At 46.0% G+C, this 12,009-nt stretch overlaps 1 protein-coding gene across 1 annotated transcript; it reads right to left on the reverse strand.

Annotated features, from left to right (window-relative positions):
• Positions 1–1,508: 1,508 nt before the first annotated feature.
• ube2c (ubiquitin-conjugating enzyme E2C) lies at positions 1,509–11,573 on the reverse strand. Its single transcript, XM_048549737.2, has 6 exons — positions 11,058–11,573; positions 10,926–10,953; positions 10,049–10,135; positions 8,609–8,813; positions 3,593–3,652; positions 1,509–1,737 (listed from the first exon to the last, which is right to left on the reverse strand). The coding sequence occupies exons 1-6, from the start codon at positions 11,153–11,155 to the stop codon at positions 1,688–1,690; spliced, it is 528 nt and encodes a 175-aa protein (XP_048405694.1). The 5' UTR covers positions 11,156–11,573; the 3' UTR covers positions 1,509–1,687.
• Positions 11,574–12,009: the final 436 nt, after the last annotated feature.

Raw genomic sequence — 12,009 nt, forward strand, 5'->3', positions numbered from 1 at the left:
TCTGATCTATACATGACACCAGACCCACAGCAATATGGTTGACTGGGCACTGCTCCTTAGGTAACTCAGGATGGGCAATAAATGCTGCCCTGACCAGCATTGTCAACATTCCTTGAGTGAATATAAAAAGATACAGCTAGCTGGTCCAAATCTTACAATCAGAATCATAGCCTCACTTCCTAAAGCTGATTTCCAGCCAATCTTTCAAGATGGAATGGCTCCAAATAGAGTCAAGTGATGTCATTAGAGGGTGTAGCAGGGAGAATTGGCGCAATGAAAGCCATGCCTGCCAAAGCAATGGCACAGTCTCAGTGGTCAGCGCTGCTGCCTCACAGCACCAGGAACCTAGGTTCAATCCCAGCTTTGGGTGACTGCCTGTGTGGAGTTTGCAAGTTCTCCCCGTGTCTGTGTGGTATCCTCCCACAGGCAAAAGATGTGCAGATAAGGTGGATTTGGCCACGGTAAATTGCACATGGTGTCCAGGGATGTGTAGGCTTGATGCATTGGCCAAGGGAAATGCAGGGATAGGATAGGATAGGATGAGTCTGGGTGGTATGCTCTTCAGAGGGTTGGTGCAGGCTTATTGGGTTGAATGGCCTGTTTTCACACCTTGGGGATTCAATGAGTAATAAAGCACTAGCTGCTGGAATTGGAGGAAAATCTTTATTCGCTGAGACGTTCTAGTATGTTAACAAATGGATGTGGGCTGGTTGGCGGGGGGGTTGCCGGGAGGTGCAATGTGGAGACAAAGTCAGGCATGGCACTATCCCACTTGAACATTTCCAGGTAAATAACTCAGATGTGTCTCAAGTCTCTTGCTCCAACTTGGAGCCATTTGTGCAGGATCCTGGGAGAACTGCCCACGGATTCATTGTGTCAGGATATCTTGGGGGCTACATCTGGTCTCAGATTGCCCACAAGCAAACTATCCAGTACCATTAAAATGTACTTGGGTCCCAGCTGTTGCACTTCATGGTCCCAACACCCCATTTGCACAGTAGGACTACAAATGATCCAATTTCTGACTGCAGAGGAAACAAAGGCCTTGTAAAACAGGGTATAGAGAGCTTGATGACGATGGGAGGTTTAGACTCTACACTAGAAGAGATTAACCAGGGATTAACTGAGGGAATGCACAAAACTAGCCATGCCTAGTGGAAAACTGTTTTTCTAAGAGAGTTTAAATGTTAGTATTAAGACCAAACTAACCAATCCCTGAAACAGCTCATGGTGTGACAAGCAATTTTAAAGAGCATTATAAATTCATGGTCACATTGGATTAAAATGTGTTTTTAAAATATTCATTCATGGGATGAGGGCATTGCCAGCTTGGCCAACATTTATTGCTCATACTTAATTGCCCAGAGGGTAGTTAAGAGTCAACAACATTGCTGTGAGTCATCACCTCCACATTCATCATTTCCATTGTATTTCCCAAACAACTGGGAGTTGGCGTTCCCACTAGCCAAACTGGCAGAAACCTTAACTCACAGGCAACAGAGACAGCGTTGAAACAATAAATGCGGTTTATTAGAAAATATTTCAGCCACTGTGCACTTTATTCACATGGTAAATTTAAAAATAAACATGTGCCCATTCTCATAATTGGACAGACAGACAAACATTCAAAAGAAGAATCACAGGAGGAACCAAGACGAAGATTGCAGGTCAGCGAGCAGACGACGCTTTAACTCTTCAGCTGCCGAGCGTATGCTTCATGTAATCGTAGTTTGTATTCTGTAAAAGAGACGGCATTGTCAGATTCCCCGCTAAAGACACTTTCAGACATTTTTGCAGGAGACAGGGCATTCACTCAGCAATTAAACAGAAACCGACCAGTAAGGTCACCAAAGGTAAAGGCAAAGTGGAGGTGAGGTTTATCAGACATTATCTCATGGAACGGCAGGACAGATTTCAAATGGTCTTTCTCTGCTCCTGCCTCTGTTGAATGAGGATTAAAATAATGACTGACCTCTGAACATCAAAAGCAGTGATGTGCTGCTTTAAAACAGCAATTTATAAAGTAAAATGTGTACAAGCGAACGGCTGTTTAATATTTACAAAGTAGGACCAGAAACAATGGGTATAAGAGGTCAGTAACATGAAGTCATGTCTATGACAAGGGTATTTCCCCATCTCCCTTTCCCTCTCCATTCACATCTCAGTAACTGAGATACGTGGATTGGAAAGGCTGGTGTCTGTACTGAGAAACTCCCGGCCCACACAATGAGGAATGTATTCAGTGTCTATCACCAATTATAGTCCAGCATCCCAGAAGCACAACACATATTGATCATCCCCAGGAAACCCCAGGGACATCCGCCCCGATTTTCAGGGTGGTTTCACTCAGAACCAGTTCCCAAGGCACCCAGCATGACAAATGCCAGTCTTCATCCAACTCAATTCACTCCAACATGATATCAACAAGAAAAAAGTTAGAAGCACTGAACACTGCAAAAGCTGTGGGCCCTCACAATATTCCAGAAATAGTACTCCAGTGCTAAAAAAGGAAACAACGATGCTCGACACCTTGTAAAACAGGGTGTAGCGAGCTTAATGACAAGAGGGGGATTAGACTCTACACTACAAGAGTTTAACAAGGGGCCAAATAGAGGTATGTGCAACGCTAGTAATGCCCGAGTGTAAAACCATTTTGCACATAACTGATACATTAAAATTAAGAATGAACCAACAAACCGAAGGAACAGATCACAGTATGACAAGCAATTTAGAAAGTGTATTTTAAATTCTTCGGTACAATGGATCAGAACATTCACGCCACATCCATAGCCAAGCTGTTCCAGCACAGTTACAACACTGGCATCTATCCAACAGTTTGGAAAATTGCCCAAGTTTGCGCTGAACACAAAAAGCAGGACAAATGCAGCCTGGCCCATCAGTCTACTCTCAGTTATTAGGAAAGCGATGCGTGAGGTCATCAACACTTGCTCAGCAATAACCTGCTCAGAGGCGTTGTGGTTGGGTTTTGACCAAGGGCTACAGGGCCTCATTGCAGCTTTGGTCCGAACGCAGAAAAATAGTTGAACCCTAGAAGTGAGAGTGAAATCGAGGGCACATTTCACAGAGTGTGGTGGCATCAAGAAGCTCTAGCCAAAGTGATATTTAAAATCGAAGCAATTTCAAAAGATAGGGGCAGGAGATATGTGTGAATACCAACATCAGCAAGTAGCCCTCCAGGCTACTCACAATCCTGACGTAGAAATATTTCACTATTCCTTCACTGTCGCTGGGTCAAAATCCTGGAACGCCCTCCCTAAACCGCTCTCTGGGTATATCTACACAGTTCAAAAAAGGAGCTCACAACCACCTTGCCAACAGGCAATAAATACTGGCCCAGCCAGAGACAACCACATTTTGTGAATGAATTTAAAACACAGCAGACTAAAAGGCACATGATTGGATGTAATAAAGCAGTGGGATGTGGAAGGTGGAAATTATCAACTCCCCTGAACTTAGCCTAGGATGAACCCTCAGAGAGACACACAACACTATTTTTAGAGCAACACCTAGCAGGATATTTATACAGACATCTTCCCTCTGGCAGACTGGACAGAGTTAAACAGATACTCACCTTGCTGGTTGGACCATAGTTGAGCTGCAGCAACGTTCAGGGGACTTTGCACATTTGGTTCTATTGGGGAGAGGGATAAACAAAAAGGTTAAAAATTAGAGCTGGGTTCAAGTGCCTTGTGTCTCCATCCTCCAACCAACATTTGCATGAAATTCCCCAGCAACATTAATGCATCCAGCACCATCACCCCAAAGCAGTCTGATGCAGTCAGCAACAACAGCCCCACAGATAGCCAGATGCGGTCTTTATATCCCCCATGAGAGTCAATGCCCTTTGGCTCATATACAACAGACCACCCCCAGGTATGAATTCCAGCTTCTGGCAAGCTTAGTCACACTAATGCTATCTGTTATCCAGGACTTTGTCTCAACTGAAGAACATGCTATCCGTCAGCAGGAGCATTCACATGCATATTCACATGTTCCAAAAATTCACCCACTTGGGAAAAGCTTAGGTAGGGAAGAACTGCAGACTTGTGAAATGAAATACACAGAGACCTCTGTTCCCTTGTCCATGAGTCATTAAAAGCTAGCACGTAGGTGCAACAGTCAATACGGAAGACAAACAGTATGACAGCCCACATCACAACAGAGCTGGAGTGCACAAAGACGCTTTGCTGTAATTCTACAAAACCCTGGTAAGACCGCACCTGGAACAACGTGCACTATTTTGGTCTCATTATCCAAGGAAGGGCATACTTTCCATAGAGGCAGTACAACCAGATTGATCCCTGGAATGGCATGGTTGCCTTACGAGAATTTGAAGAACTGGGCCTATGTTCCTTGAAATTGGAGGACAAGAGGTTATTTCATTGAATCCTACTGAACTCTCACAGGGTGGATAGAGATAGGATGTTTCCACTGGCTAGCAAGTCCGGACCAAGGGACATAGCCTGAGGATAAGCAGTACGCCATTTAAAACAGAGGAGGGAGGATTTCTTCATTCAGAGGCCAGTGGAGCTTTGTCTCATTCTCTCAGGTACAGAATTCCATTGATTATGTTCAACCTGGAGATATGGGTTTCTGGACACTTCATGAGACTGACAGATATGGAGATAGTGCTGGAAAGAGGTAGTGAGATTAAACTGAATGGCAGAGCTAGCTTGAATGGCAACTCTTGTTACGTCTACTAAACTCCCATTTCAGTATCCTCACAACTTACAGCCCTTCACTTTCTCACTAGTGAATGTATCAGTTTCACAATCTATTGTTATGCAATTGCTTTTTTAAAAATATCAAAGTCATGAGTGAATACAGAATTTGGCTTGGTCTCTGTCTTACATACAAAAAAGTCCCTTTTCTGCATCCAAACCCAAGGACAAGAAACAGTTGCCTGAATCACATAATAACAAGTAAGACATGCGTGCCGTAATGCACATCATATAGTTACCAGACCTAACTGATGAGCGTAAGAATGTCCCCAAGGGGACAACTATTGGTGACTGGGCATGAACAAGCAAATACTCACTCTGTTGTCCAATAACACAGGTCAAAGCAAACCTTTGTCTACACAAAGCAAGATATGAAGACTTGCTCACCAACCCTCCTAGCAACGAACTCTCACTTTCCCAAACTCCTGTTCAGTCTGGGTGCTGCTACGTTTCGTCTGAACCTTTCTGCAGTGCTTCATGCGCAAGGGTAGCTACAGTAGCTGGGTAAGGGATAGATCCAGCAATTACATCGACCCGTGGTCAGGAAGACAAATCCCTGAGGCAGAGAAACTAGCCTTACTCGAGCTGGACTTTCACTGAGAAATGGCTATGCTCTCAGTTTGGCAGACTGAGTGCGCCAACCAGTATACACCCCGCTATTTAAAGCACAACTAGAAGTGCTTCCATCCTCATCCCTGCTCTTCCAGTCATTATCATAGAAATCATAGAATCCCTACAGTGTTCGGCCCAACAAGTCCACAACGACCCTCAGAGCATCCCACCCAGACCCATCCCCCACAACCCACCTAATCTACACATCCCTGAACACTACGGGCAATTTAGTATGGCCAATCCACCTAGCCTGCACATTTTTGGACTGTGGGAGGAAGCGCACACAGACACGGGAAGAATGTGCAAACTCCACACAGACAGTTGCCCGAGGGTGGAACTGAACCTGGATCCCTGGCACTGTGACGCAGCAGTGTTAACCACTGGGCCACCATGCCACTCTATATTATCTATGAGCATGACCAGCATTCGGACAGCTCACTATGGATTGAGGAACAAGAACAGAAGATGGAGGAACACCAGGTATAGTGACAGTGGGATCTTCAATGTGGACTATGTTAGTATGTCAGAGGGTTTAGTTAGGGTGAGTTTGGTTCTTCCAGATATCTGTGAAAACAACACATTGCACCTTTCTCTATATGTTACATATAAAATCTTCCATACAGTCAACGTCCCAAGTTAAATCCGGAGGAAGGGAATTTCCTGAGCTTAGGACTTCTGTACCAGAAAATCATGCTGAAGTGATTAGCTCAGGGAAAGGCAAGAGGTTAGAATGAGAGCAGTACAAGTTTATAAAAGGGGGCTGGAAGAGATTAAAGATTGGGATCATTGAGAGATTGAAAGCAAAGACGTGAATTTCAAAAAAATAAAATGACATTGCTTAACCAGGATCCAAGTCAACCAAAAAGGAGATTGGGACTTAATGGGAGTTCAACGGCACAGGCAGAAGTTTGAATGAGTCGAAATTGACAGAAGGCACAAGGTGAGAGGCCAGTCAGGAGACCACTAGGATGCAATAACAGTAAAAGTATGACAGATAGGTCAGTGAGAACATGAGGAAAAGGAAAGGGCCAAGGATAGATCCTCAGGGAACACCAGCAGGAATGGTGCTGGGACAGGAAGAGAAGTTATTGATAGCGACCTAGGCTACAATGAGAATGGCACCAGGCAGAGCATTACAACTGCACAACAGTGGAGAGTTGGTGAAGGAAGGTGATGTGGTCACCACGTCAACAGCTGGAGACACATCACAAGACCACAAGATAAAGGAGCAGAATTAGGTTTATTGGTCCACTCAGTCTGCTCCACCATTCGATCATGGGTTGTATATTTTTCAACCCCATTCTTCTGCCTTCTCCCCATAGGTTCTCGATTACTAAGGGGATCAAAGGTCATCTCTCCCTGTCTTATATACACTCAATGACCTGTCCTCTGCAGCCTTATGTGGCAATGAGTTCCACAGATTCACCACCCTCTGGCTGAAGAACTGAGGTTGCATCCACGCCCACTTTATCCAGGCCTCTCAGTATTCTGTAAGTTTCAATCAGATCCCACCTCATCCTTCTAAACTCCACTGAGTACAGACCCAGAGTCCTCAACCGCTCTGTATATGACAAGCCCTGCGTCCCCAGAATCGTTGTTGCAAACTTCCTCTGGACCTCCTCCAAGGCTAGTACATCCTTCCTTAGATAGGGGGCCCAAAACTACTCACTACATTCCAAATGCTGTTTAACCAGAGCCTTAGCAATATATCCCTGCTCCTGTATTCTTTCCCTCTTGAAATGAATGCTAACGTGACCCAGGTTCAATTCTACCCTCGAGCAACTGCCTGCGTGGAGTTTGCATGATCTCCATGTCTGTGTGGGATCCTGCCGGGTACTCCAGTTTCCTCCCACAGTTCAAAGATGTGCAAGTTAGGTGAATTGGCCGTGCTAAATTGCCCATAGTGTCCAGGGATGTGGAGGTTAGGCGCATTAGCCATGAGCAATGAAGGGTTACAGGGAAAGGGTAGGGTGATGAGTGTGGGTGGGATGCTCTTCAGAGGTTCGGTGTAAACTCAAGCGGCAGAATGGCCTGATTCCACACTGTATGGATTCTACTGCTTCTACTTCGATTGCATTTACCTTCCTAACTACCAGGTGAATGTTAACCATAAGAGAATCCTGAACTAGGACTCCCAAGTCCTTTTGTGCTTCAGATTTCTAAAGCTTTTCCCCAATTAGAAAATAGTCTATGCCTCTATTCTTCCTACAAAAAGTACACAACTTTCCCACATTGTATTCCATTTGCCTCTCCTATTCCACTCTCCTACCCGCTCTAAGTCCTTCTGCAGCCTCCCCACCTCTTCATTCACTACCTGTCCCTCCAACTATCTTTGTACCATCTATAACCTTAGCAACAATGCCCTCAGTTCCTTCAACCAGATCGTTAAGTGTATAACGTGAATAGCTATGGTCATGACAAATTCCTGGAGAACTCCATCAGTCACTGGCTGCCATCCTGAAAAAGACACCTTTATCCCCACTCTCTGCTTTCTGCCAGCCAGCCAATCCTCCATCCATGCTATAACCTTGCCCCTGACACCATGGGCTCTTATTTAGCAGCCTCCTGTGAGGAAGACTTCTGAAAATCCAAATAGATCATGTCTACTGGATCCCTTTTGTCTAACTTGCTTGCTATATTGAGAAGGACAAGGAAGAAGGGGTCATCCTGGTCACACATGTCTAAGATGCCAGCTGACCTTGAAGTCCCGAACAACACCTGAACCAGTCAGTAAATCAGATAAAAGGAAACCATCACAACTTGAACTTCATAATGAGAAAAGTCAGTAAGCTGGTGACTGTAACTGTAATAGTGATCATGTTGTACTGAAGATTTACAGGACACCCAGAGCTCAGACAAATGGAAATAAATACAGAATGTAATACGGCCATTCCTCCACTGTTATAAAATCCCAGAATTCCCTTCCTAGGAGCATTGGTATCCCTACAACACATGGACTGCAGTGCTTCAAGCTGCCCATAACTTTGTCGAAGGCAGATGGGGGTGGACATTGAATGCTAGCACAGTCAGCATTGCCCACAAGCTGAATTGTTTTAGAAAAAAGATCGATGGAAAGGCAGCAACCATACATTTGATTTTAGATGCTTCAATGACTCATGGACTCTCCGTTGGAGATGCTAGTCAATGGGTTGCACACACCACCCCACAGAGAGAGTTTGTTGGCTAGCGTTGCGTGTTGCTGACCAGACTGCAGTGGCCTCCTCTGGCACACGACTGAATGAGCAAGTTCTTACCAGCCAGCAGGCTCTGAATCGACAACAGGATTGTCCTGACATCGTAAAGTGCGGACCATTTGTCTTTGAGGATATCCAGACAAATATTGCCTTCTCCGTCAACATTGGGATGGTAGCAGGAAGTGAGAAACTTTACAGTCGGAGGGTTGTACGGATATCCACTGGGAAATTCCAGCGAGAGCTTATACCTCAAACCTTCATAGACCTGCAATGGAAAACCCAGAGCCCATTCACCACAGAGCGCACGTACAGTCCAAGGTACACAATGATTTGATTCACTCTAGGTTTTTTTTTTGGGGTTGGAAGCGATCAGTTTTGTGTTCCTCAGAGAAAAGAGCTACTTTGGTTAAGTGGGAATTGGGACAAGAAGTAGGAAATTGGAATCAAGAGAGATCAGCAATGATTGTGTCAAAAGTGCAACAAGTACACGAGGGCTGAATGGCCTACTGCTGCTTAGATTTTTGTTGGCTTCTTTTGGACATGTGACAGACTGAACCAATTCTGAAGTGGAAAAATATTACCTGGGCAGACATTCCTCAACATTGCCCTAGCCATGAGTGAAATATATTTATTGTATAGAAATAAAATCAGGGCCGACATGATGTCTAGTTGTGAGATTGGTGAACGATTGGTAAAGAGTGGCACAGGGTAAGGCCCGATAAAGCCTGGACTCAGTGTGCAGTACAGAGGAGGTACAGAGCCTCAGCCGCCGAGAGCTGGTATCAATCCTGGAGCTGATGCCACTGATGTTAGCTGTTTCAGTTTACATACAGCCGTTATTAAATACGGACTCTAGGCCCAGGAGGAAATGAGAACCACACACATTCATCTCCAAATTCTCTGGGGAATTTCCAAACCCATTGTGGACCACAGGTTGTAGGAATTAACTTCACTGTTGCAGAGTTCACCATGTGGGTGGAAAGGCCAAGTAGGCTAAAGGAATACTTCTGCTGAAAAGTAGGATTTGAACCATACTACCCCACATACACTGATCGCAGAACTGTTACATCATACATAAAGGGAGCAATTCATGTACTGCCCTCCCAGTGCTCTTCACATACAGTCCTCCTCCTCCTCTTCACAGTCAGATCAGGCAGCCACTCTGCCCATATAGTGCCGTGACATCAAACATAAACCATGCAGTGTAACCCCATTTTCCAGCCCATGGCCCAAATTCCTGACGGTTACAGGACTTTGGATGCACAAGATCAGCATTAATCAATTAATTTGTGCATTTGCAGATTAGTGCAGGCCAATCTCTGATTCAGGGGAATGAAATCAGCCTAACAAAATGGGGAAGAGAGGAGGAGGAGGAGGAGCAGGGCGGGGGCAAGAGAGACAGACCTGCAGCTCCTGCCCCATCCCTCAGAGTTCCACTCTGCTGGCACTCGCTTCACATCTAACCAAGGAAAAGTAGCTAGGCCCTGACAGCTCACCCACCGTTCCTGCAGCACCATCGATGGTTCCAATCCAGCGGAACAGATTGTCTGATTCGGGGAAAGCAGAGATCCCTTTGTGACCAGACATCTGAAAGGCAAAACAGGAAATCCTTCTCAGCGAAATTAACTAACTGAGGGCTCTTAAACAGCAGAGTGTGAAGATGATCTGTCAGGAGGGGTGGAATACACTGACGAACAGACATCATATTGCAGAAGCAGCCGCAGCCTGTCCTCCTTTAGGAAAGGATTGCTTTTTTTTAATGGAAGAGCTCAGCCTTATTCTGAAAGCTGCCTATGGCATCACTTTGTGGGGTGCACAGAAGGAACAGGAACTAAGCGATAAGAGACACCTTTTACACAGCCGACAGGAGCAAGGACAAACCTCAGGGGATCTCTCCCACTGCAACTCTTGTAATCCTCTCCACCTATCTTCTCCTCTCACCATCTTCGGTCAGCCCCCCCCCTATTTATTTCAGAACCCTCTCCCCATCCCCCTCTCTGACCAAGGGTCTAGACCCGAAACGTCAGCCTTCCTGCTCCTCTGATGCTCCTATGTCCGCTGTGTTCATCCAGCTCCACACCTTGTTATCTCGGACTCTCCAACATCTGCAGTTCCCATTCTCTCTGATGGATTCGGCAGGGACTGGAGACTCCTGCACAAAAACACACGACCCACCCCTGAGACACACTAAAGAACTCAGCACGACAAGGGAAACACAACTCAGACACACATCCAGGTTAAAAGGGGATCACAGCAGCTCTCACCGCAGGGAGAGAGCTGGGGCTGAGTCCCAGGGGGTTAGAAAAGGATCTGAACAATAGGAACCCCTTTTAATGGTATTACTGTCAACAATAAAGGGTCATTAAAACCGGCTCACCATCAGAGTCATCAGCTCCTGCTGCAATCTGTAATAGGAGAGATATTAATAGTTACTGAGTGCAGACAGCCAGCCCCCGCGCGCACTAATTTTAACGCAGCTCCCCCCCCCCCCCCAACCCCGCTCACTCACCGCTTGGACACCGACCCTCGGGCGATGGAAGTGCTGCTCTCGCTGCCTTTCCGGGCCGCTCCCGAGCCGGCGGCGGCAGGATCCACATTCTGGGCCATGCTAGCTGACCAGCTCCGGCTCTCTCTCTCTCTCTATCCCCCGGCTCACTCGATCTGTCCCGCCCGGAGAAAGGGATCTCTGCAAAGCCGCAGCTCCCTCGCTGATCCCGGCTCTCAGCGTCTGATTGTACCAGTGTTTGTTTCCTCCCTCTGTGTCAGGGTGTTTCACACCGTCTGTGTCTGGGTGACAGTACCTAGCCCACCCCTCACTGTCTCTCCACAGTGTGCCCACACACACACCCTCTGTCTAGTGTCAGATTTCTGCTCCTCCCCTCCCGCCCGTTATTTGAATTTTACTCCCGTGAGCACTCCACCAATCAGCTTACAGTTTATGTTTGATTGGGCCAATCAGCCGCTGCTATTTACGACCCTGTTGCCCAGCAGCAGCACACGTCACAAAGGCGACCGATGTGAAACAATGATTGGAACACAGCCTCACTGGGATCTGTTGGTGTTTTGTCTGTTACTGGATTGATGTGGAAATCTGATTCGTAACCTCTGATCTGTTGGCCTGACGGTAATCTGACTGGTGCTCTGTGATCTGTTTGGTGCAGTGATCTGATCTGTGACCTGATGCCCTGACTGTAATCAGAAAATCTTTTTCTGTTCTGAAGAAGGATCTAGGCACGAACTGTGTTCATCCAGCTCTATGACTTGGTTTTAGTGTTGTTATTGTACCCTTCATTCCCTGTGCTTCAATTTTGCTGACAAATCTGTTATGTGACACTTTATCAAACCCAATTGGTTTTCTGTACACACCACACCAACAGCATTACCTTCATGATCATAAAAGAACTGAGGTTAGTTAAGTAGATTTTTTCCAGTAATAAAATAAATGCTGGATTTCCCAAATC

Source organism: Stegostoma tigrinum, chromosome 19, assembly GCF_030684315.1.
Source record: "Stegostoma tigrinum isolate sSteTig4 chromosome 19, sSteTig4.hap1, whole genome shotgun sequence".
Lineage (NCBI taxonomy): Eukaryota > Metazoa > Chordata > Chondrichthyes > Orectolobiformes > Stegostomatidae > Stegostoma > Stegostoma tigrinum.